At 48.9% G+C, this 18,821-nt stretch overlaps 1 protein-coding gene across 4 annotated transcripts in view; it reads right to left on the reverse strand.

Moving 5' to 3' along the window:
• CREBBP (CREB binding protein) overlaps nucleotides 1–17,207 on the reverse strand; it is a 126,422-nt gene extending 109,215 nt beyond the window's left edge. For 2 of the 4 annotated variants that reach the window (XM_027043371.2, XM_027043372.2), the window contains exon 1: nucleotides 16,573–17,207. In XM_027043371.2, the coding sequence (XP_026899172.1) occupies nucleotides 16,573–16,657 (85 nt within the window). In that variant the 5' untranslated portion in view covers nucleotides 16,658–17,207. The remainder of the gene's footprint in view (nucleotides 1–16,572) is intronic. The other 2 variants (XM_027043369.2, XM_027043370.2) reach the window with 2 other exon arrangements.
• Between the last annotated feature and the right edge of the window lie 1,614 nt (nucleotides 17,208–18,821).

An 18,821-nucleotide genomic window follows, 5' to 3' on the forward strand; every position in this document is an offset into this window, starting at 1 on the left:
AACGCGGATACAGCCCTTAGCCTGACAGGCAATAAGGGTCCCAACAATATTAGTCACTGTCTGTCAGGGCACCGTCTTCTGAGGTCGCTGTGAGGACTAAAAGACACATGCACATCAAGGACCTGGCACCCCATGTCCGGCACAGGGTTCGTGCTCAACAACAGTCCCCTCTCTATGGTAAAGCCCTAACAATGTGTGACAATTCTAGGAGAATTAAAGCTTACTCTCCTTTGAAAAATTCATGGGATTGCGTGGATAATGGGACAACTCTTCAACGACGCAGAATTAAAACATTTTTAAAGGAAAAAGAAAGAACACCGTTTTATTAGCATTTAGACCATTACAAATAATTTTTATCTAGGCATTTAAAGACATTCCCAAAAGACATCCTTTTTTTTTTTTTTTTTTTGGTACAATGACTATTAGGAAATAATTAAAGTAAATTCCTTCTAAAATCTTCAGTGATTCAAGCTTTTTATGCAGATACACCACCCACTAATTAGCACAGAATAATGAGGTTTTTACTTCATTCTCAACAGTGATCTTGTATTGAACAAAAAAGTGCTTCCCCTCCTCGGAATCACTATCTGCTCATGAGCCAGAGCAGACTTGGCTGGGGAATCTGCCTCCTCCCAGCCTCCCTATGGTGGGGCCATGTCCTCGCTCTCGAGACTTCGCTCCATTCAGGGCTAACGGGGCTTATTTGAGACTCAAATAAAAGTCAGCCCCCCAAAGGATTATAATGTAACTGAGGGAGACAGGCCATGGACAACAAGTCACAAAGGCAAACTGTTAACACACAAGTATCAGATATTACAAGCAAGTGGAGTAAGGGAATGAACGGAAGCAAGAAACTCTTCAAATTAGAGGCCAACTCTGAGCAGATCTTTAGAAGGAAAAGACGTTGAGACAGGGACACTGGAAATGGGGAGGGGTGGAATCAGGGAGCTGAGCAGACAGAACAAGCTAGCCACTCTGCTTGCGGGGAGTTTCAACTCCAACATGGCAGGAGTCCCTCTGCAGGTGTGTGCAGTGATGCAGGAGGGAGGGACCCACTAGAAGGCTCTAATGAAGAATGTCTTTCTGGGGAAGATCCACCAGTAATGGGCATTTAAATAATTGCTCATCAGGGACACCTGGGTAGCTCAGTCGGTTTAGCAACTGACTTTGGCTCAGGTCATGATCTCACAGTTTGTGAGCTGAAGCCTGGCATTAGGCTCTGTGCTGACGGCTCAGAGCCTGGAGCCTGCTTCGGATTCTGTGTCTCCCTCTCTCTCTGCCCCTCTCTTGCTCATACTCTGTGTCTCTCAAAAATAAATAAACATTAAAAAAATAATAATCACTCATCAGACACAGCAGAGCATAGGACAAAAAATAAAACCCAAATTCTATTCTCTAGTGTAAGTAAGTCTCATGTTAAGAGTTATAATACAATTTAATTTATTAAACCCAAATTTATAGCTAACTTATGGGACAAATATTCATGTTACCAAAGGATCCACCCAGGGAGACTCTTTTACATGGAAACCTACCCAGTAAGTACTTTTAAATATTTAAATACCATGAACTATACCATCTGAAGCAAGGGGAAGGAAACCAGGGTACTGCAGTAGATAAAACCAATGGAAATAAAACTACAGCACCTTACAAACTACGGTGTAAATCAGAGGGGACATACCTGCTTTATTCATATACTTTTTCAAGAGTAAGTCTACCCAAGAAAGGTAGAGTCTGATGTACACAATTTACTATTAAAATCTGAGCATTTTCTTTTTTCATTCACAAATGCATTTTGTGGTTACTTTGCTTCAAGTATCAAGAAATCTTGTTTCAGGGCGCCTGGGTGGCTCAGTAGGTTGAGCATCCAACTTCGGCTCAGGTCTTGACCTCACGGTTCTTGAGTTCGGCCCCGCGTTGGGCTCTGTGCTGACAGCTCAGAGCCTGGAGCCTGCTTCCCATTCTGTGTCTCCCTCTCTCTCTGCTCCTCCCCCGCTCACGCTCTCTCTTTCAAAAATAAACATTAAAAAAAAAAAATCTTGTTTCACCAAATGTTTGCTGTTTACCTTCCCCTTAAAGAACCCAAGACAGTCCTGACTGAAAGTCCTGTCACGCTGGACCTCAATCACCAGAGTCCTGGAATGGCAGCCGGCCTCCTGGCCTCGCTCGATGAGCTTTACAAGCTTACAAGCTCCAAGTGCTGTGCCCAGAGGGCTAGGACAATTTAAGTTTCCTAAACGTGGTTTACGTGCTGACCCCCTGAAGGGAAGAGATTTTAAGCCTTCCTAAGACAAAGGCGGGACAGAAGATGCTGTCACAGCAGCGAACCACCATTGGACCAACCGTAATTCACTCAGCAGATTCTCAACTGTAACCAGATGGTCTGGAGCAGAGGGAGCAGAAAGAGGTTCACTGTTCTCCACCACCACGGCTGAGGAGCACCCAGAGCCAGGGGGGCAGGGGGGCTTAGCCAGCTGCCTATCCGCTCTGCAACTCAATTAATAATCTGGGGGCGGGGGGGGGGGGGAGCCGCCTGGGTGGCTCGTGTGAATGTCTGACTCAATTTCAGCTCAGGTCATGATCACAGGGTCATGGGATCGAGCCCCGTGTCAGGCTCCGTGCTGACCATGGAGCCTGCTTAAGATATTCTCCTTCTCTCCCTCTCTCTCTCCCTCCCCCCCCCTTTCTACCCCCACCCCTCACCCCTCTCCCCAACTCACGCTGTTTCTAAAAAAGAGAAAAAAAGAAAAGTCCTGGAAGAGGAGGAATGTAGGGTGCTGTGTTAGCATCCAACGTCTGCAGAAGCAAACCTAGACTGCAGGTGCCAAGCTGCCTCAGACTATCTGGCTACAGCATGAGTAACAAGCAAGGGACATCGGAGACCAGTCCTCTGGCCCAAATGCTGGGAGATATAGCTGGCAGGCAGCAACACCAAGACAGGAGAAAGGGGGAAAGACCGCTGTCTGGACTTGGAGGTGTCAGCGTACAGGATATAAAAGTGTGTGGGCCTAGGAGAGCCCGTAACAGGAAATGAATACACGAAGTCCAAAAAGTACACCAACATCCAGACAACTGAGTATCATTCAGCACCACAAGACAACACATAGAGGAACCTTAAATGTGTCTTACTAAGTAGAAGGAGCCAATCTGAAAAGGCAACATACTACATGGTTCCAACTGTAGGTCATTTTGGAAAAGGCAAAACTATGGACACAATAAAAAGGTCAGTAGTTGGTGGGGGGGGGGGGGCGGTGAACAAGTGGAGCCGGCGGGGGATGGGGGCGGTTTAGGGCAGTGAAAATACTCTGTATGATATTATAATGATGAAAACATGTCAATTAAGCATCCAACTTTGGCTCAGGTCATGATCTCCCGATTCACGGGTTCGAGCCCGGCGTGGGCTGTGCTGACAGCTCAGATTCCATGTCTCCTTCTCTCTCTGCCCTTCCCCTAGTCACACTCTCAAAAATAAATAAACATTAAAAAAATTTAATACAAAGTTTAAAAAAATGAAAAATAAAAAAAAAGAGAATGCACAACACCAAGAGTGAACCCTTGAGTAAAGTGATTATGAGCGTCCGAGTAGGTTTATCAACTGTAACAAACACGCGCTAGGGGGGGGGGGGGTGCCGATAAGGGGGAGGCTGTGCGTGTGGGGGCAGGGCGTATATGGGAAATCTTTGTACCCTCTCCTCAATTTTGCTGTGAACCTGAAACTGCTCTAAAAAAAAAGTCTTAAAGGGAAAAAACACACACACGATAAAATTATAGCTAAATCCCAAGCGACTGAGAAATACAAAATCGTGGAGACTCACCAGCTAAAGAATTATCTGAGTGTCCATCAACTAGACAATATTAATAAGTAACAGAGACAAAATATCCAGTGATGTCTACAATGGATCTGAGTGTGCTGCTTTTCAAGCTTTAAGAATCCACCAACATACAAGCCCTTGAAGGACAATTTGATGATACGATCAAAATTACAATGCATATTCCTTTTAACCATTAATTCCTTTTTAGGAATCTGTTCTATAGACATACACATAACCGCAGGGCTGTTCATTAAAGCACTGTTTGAGAGGAAACAAGACTGGAAATAACCTAAGTGTCCATCTGGGGGGAGCAGATGAAATCAGTTATGGCCCATCTCATATAATGGATACTATGGAAAGGGATAAGGAAGCTCTTCACGGGCTGCTATCTGCAGGTCTGCAACAATGGGAACAGTTAGTTTCCTTACTGTAAGGTAAGGTAAGAAGGAAAGGCAGAAAGGGGGCAAAGGAACTAAGAACAGCGTCTGCCTGAAGAGAGAAACTGTGGAGGAGAGCACAAGCTACTCGCAGCGGTTACCTGCGACACTAGGTAGAGGGAGGGAGGCTTTCACTCTACAGCCTGCGTGTCCTCTCATTTTTGAACCATGCAAAGGAACTATTCGTTTAAGTAATTAAAGAAATTGATTTTTTTTTTGTCGGGCAGCCCCTGGGGTGTCCAGGCCCCGGTGATTAGCTCAAGCCCAGATGATAACACCTGGAACACTTCCAGTTGGGAGCGTTTGCAGTTTGAAGATGAAACCTGAAATGGGTTCAGTATTAGTGTAAAATAGTTTTAGTGTTCACATGAGCTTAAAAGACAAAAGAAAAAGCACTTTAATGAGGGACTTTCCAAAAACTACTTTTTTTTCCTAAAGGAACGTGACGATCTACATATAACATTTTGTAGCCAACGTAATGGTAAGATAGATGTTGCTCACGCTGGGAAAGCTGACATTATTTTAAAATAGTCAAAGAAACATCAGGTGGCTGTCAGGTCCTGCAGCTTCTAGCACATCTGTGAAGAAACCTCTACTTGAAAGATTCTCTTAAAAATCAGAGCTTGTGACAAAGGAAGTGATGACTGGACATCACTCTAAACACGATCACATTTTCCTGTCTCTGGATGGCGCCTCTAAGTTAGTCTGCACTTGCTCAAGTCATTTGTGCTACAGGTCCAAAGATTTGTAACAGAATTAACCAAATCTCCACTTCTCACCATTTGATAGATTCTCCTAACCACAAACACCAAAGATGTTTTGCTTTGGATGTGATTTACTCTTTCACTAGTTTTGTGATGCAAGTATTATATTTCTGGATTTTTTTTTTCAGCATCAAGAAGACTAGGAAGTGCAAAGCAGAGAACCCCCCCCCCCAAACTATCTTCAGTCCCCCATCCCCAAGAAAAACAATTTCTAGAGATTTCCTTCTGGAAGTCTAAGTACACACACTTTTTACTCCTAAAAAGGATCTAATTATTATGTATGTTTTCCATCCTTTCTTATTTAATAACTCTCAGACTTCTCTTCCTTTTGAAGGGAAGATCACTTTCCCTTCCCCAAACCAGCAACAGCAGGCAACTCAGCCGCCCTCCTCCTGAAGGACCTTTCGGTCACCTTAGTGTTTTGCGATCTCTAGGTTGATTAACTAAACTAATGAAGAGACCTGGAGTGAACGTGAATATTCTTAGAAGTCCTACCAAACAAGAGACTAATTTTTTACTGTATCCTCTTGGTGTACAAACAGGTTGTTAAGCTAGAGACACATGTATATCATCAACTAATAAGGCAGGTAATCAAAACCACAGGTTTCAGGAATCCTTTCCAGAAACTGAGTAACTATAAACCAGGTGTGAACTGGCTGCATGACGGGATGTGCAACATGACAACAGTAACAGAATCTCTGACAGTCTTCAGGTGACATGAAATTCATTTTTACTAACGTTTTTACTAAACCTTAGTTAAACTAAAGTTTTTACTTTAACTGAAGTTTAAACTTCAATTCTCAGTTATGGTATATAAACTCTAAAATCATTTTATGTTAAGTACAGCACCAAAATATTTTACCATAAAAAAAAAGGATTTTTAGAATGAAGCCTGCTCTTCAAGTACAGTATTGCCAAGAGCTCTGAGACATTGATCAGTCTGGGGCCACCTACAGTGGAGCATCATGTAAGCTGTGCCACATACAAGAACAAGCAAGAGAGAGCACGGGCTCCCACCTGTACAGTATGCTCTAGAATGGCCCAGAAGGTTGGGGATTCCGAAGGCAGGAGAGGGAGGCCTTCCCCAAACCTTCTTCTGTGCCATTTCCAAGTTTGGGCTCTATGAATATGTTACCCACACTCTCAAAAACAGTTTTTTAAAAAACTTTTTCAAGAAAATTATGTTTGTGCAAAAATCTCCTAACAAATTAAGTACACGAACTGTGATTCCTGGGGCTTCTCCTCTCACAAACCCGGATTGTGGGGAGGGAAGGCAGCTGTCAGCTCTCCTGCAGATAGGAACCTGGATGAAAAAATACACCCTGGGAAAAGCTGATCTAGATTTCTGAGAAGCAATCACAGTAGCTTCCTCCAACTACCCTGGACGCAATGGGTTTCTAAAAGTTTGTATTGTTTTCAAACCCTAAAAGGATGATCTGGACTCCCTGGTCTGGCACCAGGAGCTGTCTACACCCTTACCTTGCCCTCAGGTACCCAGACCGACGCCCCCACCCCCAAGGTGGTCCTTCCTCTGAGCAGTTTCCCTGACTGCCCGTCCCCGGAGCCCCGCATCCTCCCAGCGCTGATCAGACTGTGTGATCAGACAGGCACCCATGGGCCGCTGGACCACCTGCCCGCACCACCACTCCTCTGGCCCAGGGGACGGAACCACCGTTCTGCGGGAGCACCACAGACGAGCGGTATCCCACACATAATAAGCACGTATCTCTGATCCAAATTACCTAAGCATTTAAATCTCTGAGTAAAAGGATGAGGTGGGACAGCAGAGCCTGGCCCGGGCCCACCCAACACCCAGTGCAGGGCCACCCCAGCAGTCTCCGCCTCTCAGAAGCAAGACCGCATGGCCTCTACATGGAAGCCCAGTGAGTATACACCAAAGATAAAACCGGCTTTTGCAAAACCTGTTGTTACACACTCAGGAGTTTGGAACATGCTTCCAGACCTTCACAATGGCTACTTATGCTGTTCCCTACACCCGGAACGGTACTCCCCACCCCTATCTCCTACTCATCTTCAGGTCTCCATGCTAACGTCACTTCCCCCAGAAGGCCTTCCAAGACCTTTTGGAAGAGACCATCCTGTGCCTGCATCATGCAAGGGACCATCACCTCCCCTCCTAGATACTCAGTCACACCTGACTACAGCGGCCTTCCACGAAGGCAGACACTGGACTTGGACTCGTGTCACAGTTTCTCTAGGACTGGCGCCACAGTGCAATAAGTATTTTCTAAAGGAGAAAAAAATCTTAAATCTAAAACAACAAATATTTTTCAAAGCGTCTTTAAAAACTGGTCCCTTTGAAGGATGGTCATAAATACCTTCAAGAAAACCATGAACAAACGAGAGAAGTATGTGTCCTCAGGGCTGTGCTGTACAACACAGCAGCCAGGAGCCACAGGCGGCTGTGTACATTTACATTAATTAAAATTAAATTTGAAATTTAGCTCCTGAATCACATTAGTAACAATTTACTCAACAGCCACAAGCTGCCAGGGACTCCGGCACTGGGCCGTGTGGCTACAGAACGTGTGTGTCATCATCACAGATAAAGTTCTACTGGACGGTGCGTAGAGGCTATCATGAGAACACTGGCATTTCAAACAGAGGGAATGGCCAAATCTACTCTCTTACTGTTGGGAAGAGATCAGTTTTTCCTTACACTTTCAAAGACTGAGAAAGTCGCCAGTGCAAGCGGAAATAGCCAACTATCTCCCAATAATTCAAATGACTCTCTCACAGATTTTTAAAGAGAAGTTCAACCCTGGGCAGACTGTGCTCTTCAAAAAAACCCAATCCCACTATGAGTAAGAGGCATAACGACAACAGCACAGAAAATCTATCAGTACTTCATTACTTTGTGTCATTTTCAATGAAAGTTATTTAGTAAATAAAAGGTAAGTAAGATTTAACGTAAAGGCACAAATTCAGAGGAAAAGCTCTTTGTCCACCATGGGGCAATTTTTAGTGGCCAAACCCACAAAGCACCACACCCAAAATACCTAGGAGAATGGCAAATAGTACACTCCACTGAAACAATTTCCTATGATAGAATCTGTAGGAGAGAAAATCCCCACAACACAGCAAAAAGCTGAATCTGTTCCTTTCCAGACCAGAGGGAGCCGACCCAGTGGGGAGATTAAACTTCACCGACATCCTTCCCACCAATCAACCTGACTAAACTGCATAGTGATCCCAAGGCCATTTTCTCCCCTAACTCTGTTTTCTGAAAAAGAAAGATTGTTTTTACGATTCCTCCATACTTGCTTTTCCTTTTTCGCTAAGTCCTAACCTAAATCAAGTCCTTGTTCTGAAACAATACTAGAAAAACAATTCCGTTTCCACTTCAATTTTCCAATACAGAATAGTTTTTAACTTCAAACACAGACTGAGCAAAGTGTGTCAAACTATCACCTGGTCTGTAGGATTCCCAAACCCCAGCCTCTAATTCACTCTTTTGCAAGACTGCCAGACCCCACTCACACCAGCCCTGGTGGGGGAGAGAAATGGGGGGGGGGGGGAGAAATGGGGGGGAGGGTGGCACTTTCCCATTTATTCGGCAAGAAATTTCATGGATCCAGTTCTGGGTCAGACTGCTCACCTGTATCATCCCAATGCCCACCGGCTCAAGGAGAAGGGTATGTCTAACGGTTTCCCACACAGTTAAACACCAGTAACAGCTGCGGCAACCTGCTAGACACCAGGAACCATAGTCGCCCAGTATACAAAACTGATCAAAGTGAAAAAGGAAAACTCTAGGGGGGAAAAAATCCCTCTTACAGGTGAGACCCCCAACCCACACCCACCCCCCGAGCTCAAATGTAAAGTCACAAGCCCAAGTTGCAGAGCTGATAAGCCAGGAGCTGAGACTCTGTCCACACTGAGCGAGGCCCGGGTGCCTTCCTTACTACCATGCTGCCCGCCTCCCAGTATAAAAAGCTCTGACATTTCCTTCAACTCTGAGTCATGGTTAGAAGGTTCTACTTTTAATCAGGTGACAAATACTCAAAATATTTTAATCCAAAGGAACTGGGTCAAGCTTTTATAGTCCATAATTGTCAAAGCAAACCCTAATTATTTAACAGATTTCTATAGTTCCGAATGTCATCATTCACTTTGTAATCAAATATCAAATACTCCTTTATTGAAATATTGCACAAGTCTCTCATAACATATAGTTTTTTTTTCTGGTTATTTCATCGGTTATTCGAACTACAAAGTGAAAATATGTCTAAGTGGTACCGCTTTGATTTTAAAAGATCCAAAATATTTGGGGGGGTAGTGCAGAGGGAAGCCCTTGAATTATAAAAAGAATCTGCTTTACAAGAGAATCGTACAATGCCACTGAACAGCTTACAACTATTAAGGACCTACTACTGTACCCAATAAGGCACAGGTGTATCAGAAAGACTGGCAAGTTAAGAGATTTTCAAACAGCAGCAGACGGGACACCTAAGAACAGGAAAGTCAGATAAAATCAGGTGAAATTTTTTCACCATTAGATTTTACTACTGTTAGCGACGGTTCCAGTAAACATTCCTGTGACTGATTAATGGAAATGAAACACGGGGGAAACTGTCACAAGGGATGAAATTCCTGTCTGTCCAACGGGAAGGTTTAAAAAAAAAAGGAATCCAACTTTTAGACACAGAGCTCAGAGACAGCCCTGCTTCCCCAATTTAGAACCGGACACACCCTGAAGGCAGTTCTTCAGAGGCAGCAACAGTCACCCCTTATACTGTCTAAAATCCTGGGGGAAAAGGAGCCGCCTCCGCTTCGGTGTGTGCCTTCCGTGCGCCAGCTCCCGTGTCTGAAGAGACTCGTGGCTGGTCAAGTCCAAGCCGAGCTGGGCAACCTCTGCTCCGCTCCCACGGGCCTGCACGCCGGCACGGTCAGGCGCTCCCGACAGCGGACCCCAGCCCCCACGGCAAGTCGACGGCAAAAGCCCCTCAAAGGGCACTGACCGCCCCAAGGGCTTAGATTTCCCTGTCAGTGATGTGCTGCGATATGAGAATATTCCCAAAAGCCAAGTTTAAGACTGAGCTGGGCAAGTGTGGCGTCCCTTCCCCAGTCAAGGCAGGCCACAGATGACCACGCCAGCCCTGAGGAGCCCGCCCAGCAAGCGTGGGATGGCATTTCTAAGGAGGGATGCACCCCCAGGCGCAAAGGCCTGAGCGCAGGCTGGGGAACAGCAGGCACACATGCTGAAAACCAGAGCGCGTGGCCCAGAGTTTGAGAGCTTACAAGAGGCCGTCTGGGACAACCAGAGGACTTCAGTGAGCGCCACGGGCCGCGGATCATACCCAGAGGCCATGCACGATGACACTCACGGAGACAAAACTGCTCCGAGTGGCCAAAGAGCTTTTCCCAACATGACAGAAGGCAAGGACACCGGCGGGCTTCCCCAGCGGCCCAGTTCTCCGCTCTGGCTCCGTAGGGGAGGCCCAGGAGGCACCAGACTATGCGAGCGGAGGGCCCACCAGGCTCCTCCTGGTGTGTGCTTCCCTTGGCCAAGCTCCTTACCGGTCCCCAGGATGTGGCTCAGGTGCCCCCCCATCTAGACATCAGCCATGGGCTTCTGCACACAGCGGCGTTCAGCGAAGAACAGACGAACACATAAAGCCCTCTTCAGATTGCCCGAACTCGTGTATTTTGGCAGTTGATAGCATTTTGTATTCTTTTCTCGAGTTTTGCCTCCAAGTCTTATTTTGCTGACAGTTCTAAGCTACTCAGAGCCATCGATCAGAATCCTTTGTATACTGCTACTACCTAGTGGTACCGCCGACTCAACTGTTGTTACATACACAGTAAAGAAACAATCACATATTCATTTGCTGCTCAAAATAGGCTTCAAACGAGTTAAGAATTTTCAAAACACATCACACTGCCTAAGTTTTTGCAATTTTAAAATTTCTTGGTCCTCCTGTTTCTATTAAAAATATATATATAATTGGGGGCTCCTGGGTGGCTCAGTGGGTTGAGCATCCAACTTTGGCTCAGGTCATGATCTCACGGTTCATGAGTTTAGGCCCCGCGTCGGGTTTGCTGTCAGCCTTCAGCACACAGCCTGCTTTGCATCCTCTGTCCTCCCCCACCCCCCACCTCTCCCCGACCTCATGCTCTCTCAAAAACTAAATAAAACATTTTTAAAAATTATATATATATATATACATATGTACATATATACACATATACATGCACACACGCACACACACACAAACGGGCACCTGGGTGGCTCAGTCAGTCAAGTGTCCGACTTCAGCTGAGGTCATGATCATGTGGTCCATGGGTTCAAGCCCCTGCATCAGGTTTTGTGCTGACAGTTAAGAGACTGGAGTCTGCTTCAGATTCTGTACCTCCCTCTCTCTCTCTACCCCTCCCCTGCTTGTACTCTCTCTCTGAAAAATAAATGTTAAAAAACTAAAAAATATATATACACATATATACATGTATATATCATATACATGTGTATATATGTATATACATATCATGTACATCATATACATGTATATACATATCATGTACATGTATATACATATCATGTACATGTATATATGTATATACATGTATATATATGTATATACATGTATATATATGTATATATGTGTGTGTGTATATATACATATATATATGTAATTAAAGATGGAAACAAAAAACAACAGTCTTGACTACAGAATTCTCTCCTATATCCTGAGCGTGTTACACAACAGATCTGCCTGCTTGTGAGCCTGCAAGGATGCATGCATGTGGCTACTGTGACTTCCAGATCCGTTGACAAACAGGCTGCTGGTCCAATGACAGGAGCACTTTCAGTTAGCCAGGACTACAGGGCACACCCACTTTTCAGAAGAGAAAGTCGAGGATCTTCAGAGCATTAATCCCACATTCCATCAGTGTCCCACACTGTGACCCCAAGGGCCAAATCCCTGGCACTAACAAAAGTTACTAGTTTTACTGGCACAAAGCCACATCCACATGTGTACATACTGTCCGGGGCGGTTTTCATGCTGAAATGGCAGTGTTGAGTAGTTATCACAGAGACCATATGTCATGCAAAGCCAAAAATATGACCTCTGGCCCTTTACACAGTGTCTGTCGATCCCTGTATTCCATAAGAAAGGCTTCGGAACCGTGCAAACTACAGACCCGCTCTCCAAGACTCAGAGCCCGGCAGCAGCTAAGGCTCTGGAAAGGTCTGCAGTAAAGCTCCTCAGCTATTCCAGGTCTCTTATGAGCACAAAACCTTTTTAGAGAAACACTTCTCTGCATGCCTTCTAGTTTCTTGGAATATACTCGAAACGCTGGCTTCGACGGAAGATCGAAGAGGTGGTATCCCCACTGTCATCCAAGAACCAAAGTGGCTTAAAGCAAGTTCTGCTAATCTTGAACAGCTCACAATAAGGTACATTTCATCCTAACCAGGAAAGGCATACTTTGGCAAAATCGTTTTTAACTCTTTAGTTCTCAAACACACAAAGTAAAAATACAAAGTCAGCACTTACACAGCCCCCAGTGATCACATACTGTCACATGGCCACAGTGGCTACAAGTTAGAAGTCGTAAAAATAGCCTCCAACGGAGCCTCCGTCCCTGTACAAGTCTCTGTCCCTTGTTTCCATGAGGTTTAAGAGTTGGAGGCTCAGGCTCAAATGTCAAGCAGGAGTGATTCTCCGCTGTCCCAGTGGGCTGTACTGGGAGGCACCCCTGTCATCGTGCTTATGATGTACTTACCCGTCATCATCCCTGAGCAACTCCGACGGTGCACCGTTCTGGCCCCTCGGTTATCCAAAAGCCCCTACTTTTCTAACATGTGTACAAGTAAGCAAAGTCGAAGCCTCCACAAAAGCTTACGCTTGCTATTTAGCCAGAACTCAACCAGAGGGGAGAGGGAGCACCTGCCCGGCTACCCTGGTGGGAAGAACACACCCTGCGCCACCTCCCCCTCCAAGAGCTGGTGACGGCCTTCCCCCAAAGATTCACCGCATCTGCTGGAGTTGCGCTACTCAATCCTGCCACGTACCGCAAACTCCTGAATCCACGATCGAGCGAATGTCATGTTTATGGATGCAGATGTACAAAATGAATGGACACAACTGTGCACTTGAATCAGCCAGGTTTGGTCCTGGTTTCGCCCTTTGTGTTGTTGCTTGGGCAGATCACCTCGCTCAGGTCTGGTTCCTTACCCAGAAGCGGCAGGAAGAGCATCTTCCCGTCCTGCCTCACGGGATGCGGCGAGGACCATGGTGAGGTGGGGGAAGAAGGACACTGGAAGCAAAGCACTACACATACATGAAAGATCATCATTTTGTTGTACAAGGTACTTTGGTTGGTGACTGTATTTACCCCAAACTTTTTTTAAATACGATTTCCTGTTGCATTTAAAGGGATTCACATCATAAAGTGTAATACGACTCCTTAGGAACACTTCAACAGCACAGGATGAAACAGATCTGCGTTCAATTTTCCAAAGACAGACTTAAAAAACTTTCAACTAACTAGTCTATTTGTCGTGTGTAAATCTGGCTTCAATAAAGCTGACAAAAAAAAGAAAGTCTACTGCTTGCCTAGATATCTATTTCCCCTTCACTGTTAAATCACGAATCCCTGCTGTTGAAACACACTAATATGCTGTTCTAATCAGGACGTATTAAATAAAGACGTTTCCAAAACACCCAGCTAACTACACACTGGAAACACACAGACCTACCTCTTAACGATGGGCGCCAAGTAAAGGAAGACTACATTTGTGCGAAAGCGTTGAAGGCATCAGCGTAAAACAGGAAAATGCTACAACATCTCATAACATTAAACCCAGTGCTGCTCCAGCACTGAGGTTTGAGGGAGGCCAGCAGCACTATTTTTCCTTCTTCCACTTGCTACCTTCCTTTGGGGCACCGTCTCCAGTCCCATATCACTTCGGCATACCCTCCGCAGGAGCCTTCCCTGACCTCCTCAGCCTTCAGAGACCCCTCCTACCTGTCATCAAAGGCAACGACATTGAACAGAGATGCCACCTTACCTCACTGGCATGTTTTACGCACCCCCACGTCCTCCCCGCTAGACTGCAAGCGCCCTGCAGGGAGCACCTGGCTGGTAAGCTCCCCAGGCCGGACCCCACAGACACATACCGCATCGTGGCAGTCCAAATTACTCTCATGCCACCGAGGCCTCCTCCTGCTGCTGCTCCTAACCCCTCAGTGCCCCCCAAGCACAGAGCTCCCCTCACTCACATTTTATGCAGACACAGGAAACACACCCTGCTCCGCCTGGCCCAACTTTCTCCTGGGAACCTCAAAAACACATCCCATCACTAAGACGAGGCTGAGTCTCTTCCTACTGTCCCATCTAACCCAATGCCTTTACTCCTTTGATGGTACATAATGAAATTCCTTTGGTCCTTTATTCGCTTAATATATATCCTTAAGACGTCTGTCTCAGACTAGTAGTTATGGGAGACAAGGCTGTACCTCGTTTAATGTACTCAGTGATGATCCCTTCCTTGGCCCCACGCTAACAGACCCTTGCACGATAATGTGACGTGATGAATGTATGACCAAGGGGACTCGACATCAAGTATGATTATGAACTTTATTCTTAAATGATTTACATTAGAGCTATCAAAAACTTTTTTTATTCCACATTTGGAAAACAGCAAGCCCTCATGCCTTAGGAGGATCAAAACTGGAAAGGAAGGGGGGGGCGGGGAAGCGGCCTAGAGGGAAAAATCCTTCCCGATAAACTTTGTGATTAGCAACACATCAAGCAAGTAGGTGACCATCCAAGAGCAGAACTAGCCAAAAAGGCCATTCTTTGGGTTCCATCTTGGAAACCGCTAAATGCATACAGTTGGACAAGCCTTTCTGTGAAGTCTTGTTAGTAATTTATCCCTCCATAAAAAGCAAAATCTGCAATAACCTCATTCAACAATAGGAAAACCGCAAAGCCATTCAAAAAGTTACCAGTTTCAGAAGGCAAGCTTCAAAGCTGAACTTGCCTGGCATAATCTATCTTTCATACAGTTAAAGACTTTTCACTAAAACATAGCAAGATTAAAAAAGCAAAATCTGTTCTGCAGTAAAAGGTTGTTTCCACATTTCTTACTTCAGAGAAGTTGATGTGACAAAGTAACTCTTTGTGAACTCTTTACCAATTAATAAAAAAGTATTATTAGTGACTTTCCGGTCCCAAGAAACTTATCTACTCCCCCTGCCAGCTCCATCATTTAAGAAATTTCATTTAAACTAGGCAAGAATCTCCTTACGGCAGATTTTTTTTTTTATCATTTCTCTCACTCCTACAGTAATATTCTAGAAACTGTACTAAAACTGAAGCCACAAAATTCAAGTTTTGTTTCAACAGAAGAGACTTTTTAGACCATTAGTAGAAATATGCCGGTGGCCACAGAAATGTTTGCACAAGTGGAGCAGCTGTGTCTACGGCAAAACCGAAGGCATTGCTGCACCAATATAATTCAATTTGGATCCATTCATTATAAACTGATTTTCAGATGCTGCTACTGCGAGACCCTACTGGAGAAATGCAGGCTGCGCTGGAGACAGAATTGTTCGCAGCGGCGCACAAGTTTTTACTGCAAAGGAGAGGCTCTGAAAGAGGAAATCCAACTCGATCATAACGCTACCATGAACCATCCCAGAAGAGCCCAGAATTGTTAAATGAAGAGAAATTAAAATACTTCTCTTGGGCAACTGATGGGATTACCTCAGAAAGTTTTCAGGGATGCTGTTGCAAGGAATGTTTTATTGAACCTCCTGCCAAAAAATCTTTTTTCTGGAAAAACTGCAATTCCGACATTCCTTAACAGAATTTTTTATACATCTACACTGTAAAAGCCACACGGGCTCAAGTGGAGATTGCAGCCCAAGACGATCTGCTATTTAACTTTCTTTTCAGGTTATACCTCTGAAATTAAACACACCACAGCAACTTTGAGGACGTCCCGCTACCGATGTTCGGGGTGGGGAAAACGTTACCACTTACACGATCAAACAACGAGAGTTTTCAAGGTAACTGCTAAACAATGTCTTCCCAAGGAGCACATTCCAAGAAACTTCTAAGTCGTAACTCCCGGGCTGGCTGCTGCTACGACAGCGCTGCGCACTGTGCTACTAGCTCAGAAAACACTTTGGGTGCCCCCCCTGCGTTGCACTTTTTCCTTCCCTAACCAAGAAACGTACCCTCTTGCTGTCATCCCTCCAGGCAGCCCCGCGTGAGCCGACGCAGGGAGGCACGGGGAGGCGCGTGGAATCCCCACGAAGACCACCAGCACGCTCCACTTTACTTTTCCTCCGCCCAAGTACCGCTCGCTTTCGGCGCGCGGGGGGCCTCCCCAACTCCGGGCCGGCCGGGAGCGCCGGGACAGGGCCGGCCCGCTCGGGCTCCGGCGCAGTCCGGCGACAAACTTCCCCCTCGGCCGGCCCGCCGGGGTCCCGGGAGGCGGCCGCGCCGGCCTGCGCCTCCGGGAGGGTCTCCCGGCCGCTCACCTGCGGGTGGGGTCCCCGCCCCCCGTCCGGCCCCCCCCCTCACCTGTGCTGTCATTCGCCGAGAAGCCGGGCGAGCTGAGTTTGGCTCGTTTGGGGTTGGGCGGTCCGTCCAGCAAGTTCTCGGCCATTTTCACCTGCTCGCGGAAACAGCCCCGAGCGCGGGCGACCGGGCCGGCAAGGGCTCCCGGGCAGGGGAGTGGGCGCCGGCCCCGGCCGGCTGCGAGGGGAGAGGAGCGAGCGCGAGCCGCGAGCCGCGAGCGAGCGCCGAGGGAGAGGGAGGGCGCAGGCCGGGTGGGGGAGGCGGCGGCCAAATCTCAGCCACAGCAACAGCGCCCCGCAGCGCTCACCGCCCGCCCCCGGCCGCCGCCGCCGCCGCCGCCGCCGGCCGCGGCCCCCTCATCCCCTGCCCGCCTCCCGAGCGCGACACTCCGCGGCGGGGGCGCCCCGGCGGCCCGGCCGCCCCCCCGGGCCCGGCTGGCAGCGACGGCGCCCGGCCGGGCGGCTCAGGCAGTCCCCGGGAACATGGTGCCGCCGCCGCCGCCGCCGCGCCGCCGCCTCGCTCCCCCCCCCCGCGCCCCACTTAATTAATTCGCTCGCGGCCCGACGACCGGGGGGCTCCGGGCTCCGCTCCCCGCCCGCGGCCCGCCGCCGCCGCCGCCGTGAGGAAAAACAATGCGCGAAGCGGGGCCGCCGCCGCCGCCGCCGCCGCGGCCCCCCCACCCCCCGTTCCGCCGCCGCCGCCGCCGCCGCTGCCGCCGCCGCCGCCGCCGCCGCCGCCGCGGCTCCGGGAGGCCGAGCCGAGAGGCGAGCGGGGCCGCCGGAGCGGGCGCCGAGGGCCGGGCGGAGCGGGCCGGCCGGGCGGAGCGGGGTGCGCGGGCGGTTGTGGGGCCCGGGACCGGCGGGGCCGAGTAGATCGCGCTCGAAGCCCCGGTCGGGTCCGCGACAAGATGGCGGCTGTTGATTCCTCAATTAAAAAAAAAAGAAAGTTTTTTTTCTTCTCTTTCCAGAGCCTGAACGGGGAGGGGGAGGGGGCGGGGCACGCCGGTGCGTCACCCCCCCGCGGCGTCACCACGCACGGCCCCCGCCCCGCCCCCTCCACCTGCGCCGTCCGCGGCGGAAAGAGCCGAGCGCGCTCGGGCGGAAGGGGCCGAAGGCGCGGCCGGCGTGCGTGGGGCTGCGAGGCTGCCCGGGCGGCGGAGCTCCAGCGCCTGTGGGACTCCCGGCGCCCGGCGCGGCCGCCACTTTTGTTCTGTTTGCCACTGGGCGGCGAGGGCCTGGGCTGCGGCCTGGCCGCGAGCCGGGACCCTGGGTGTGGAGTCGGCGCCGGGCCGGGCCCGCCCGTCCCGCCGGGCGACTCTGCCCGGTCCCGGCTCCTGCCCGCGACTCTCCCCCAGTGACCAGGCCTGAATGCTTCCCCTCGCCGGATGCCAGCGATGCGTCGGAGTCCCTGCAGGTTACAGACCGCCCGCGAGTGTGTGCAGATGGGGAAACTGAGGCAGGAAGTGGCAGGGTCGGGACTCGAACCCTCTCCCGCCAAGTGAAGTGAGGGGGATGCGAGACTCCCTGATGCGACGGGGCTCCCAGGTGCGACACCCTCCTCTGCCCCGGAGGCAGTGAGCGCTGGGGCGCGCTCCGCCTGCTCTCAGGCCTGGAAGGCCTCTTGCATCAGGGCTTGGGGCCTCGGCGTCTGGGGAGCGCCCCCGCCCCGCCCACCACCGGGCACCCCGCAGGGGCTCGGGAAAGGTATGCGGTCCCGGGGACACCGGCCCGGGGGGCCACTCCCTGCCGGACGGTTCCACAGAACGCTGAGGTGATCACATCGGTGCCTTATCTGCTCCTCAAAACTTGCCCGAGCTTCATCCCCAAGTCCTTATCTGAAAGGGATCACCAGCAGCCCGGGTTCCTAACCAGGAAACCTGTGAGTCAGCGCAGACTCCTCCCTCCCTCTCCACGCAGCCGTTCTCCCCACGTCCTTTACCTGCTCCTCCCCATCCCGCTGCCCCAGAGTCGTCCTGCATCGCACCTAAGTGTCCCTTGCGCTCCACATTTCAACCCACGCAGCACCAGAGCTAACTTCGGGGGAAAAAGGGGGAAAGAACTCTGTTTAAAGCAAATAGCTCCTACACACAGAGCCGAAAAGAAAGACTGTACCTATGTGGTCTGTAAAGCAGACCAAAGCATGCATAGTTGTTTGGAATACGGTATATATACATGTGTATATACCACAAGGATTGTTCTCGAGTGTCAAGACTGAGTGATCTTTCTTCTTTGCTTGTATTGTTCAACATTTTG

The sequence above is a fragment of the Acinonyx jubatus genome, chromosome E3 (assembly GCF_027475565.1).
Source record: "Acinonyx jubatus isolate Ajub_Pintada_27869175 chromosome E3, VMU_Ajub_asm_v1.0, whole genome shotgun sequence".
In the NCBI taxonomy this organism is placed as follows: domain Eukaryota; kingdom Metazoa; phylum Chordata; class Mammalia; order Carnivora; family Felidae; genus Acinonyx; species Acinonyx jubatus.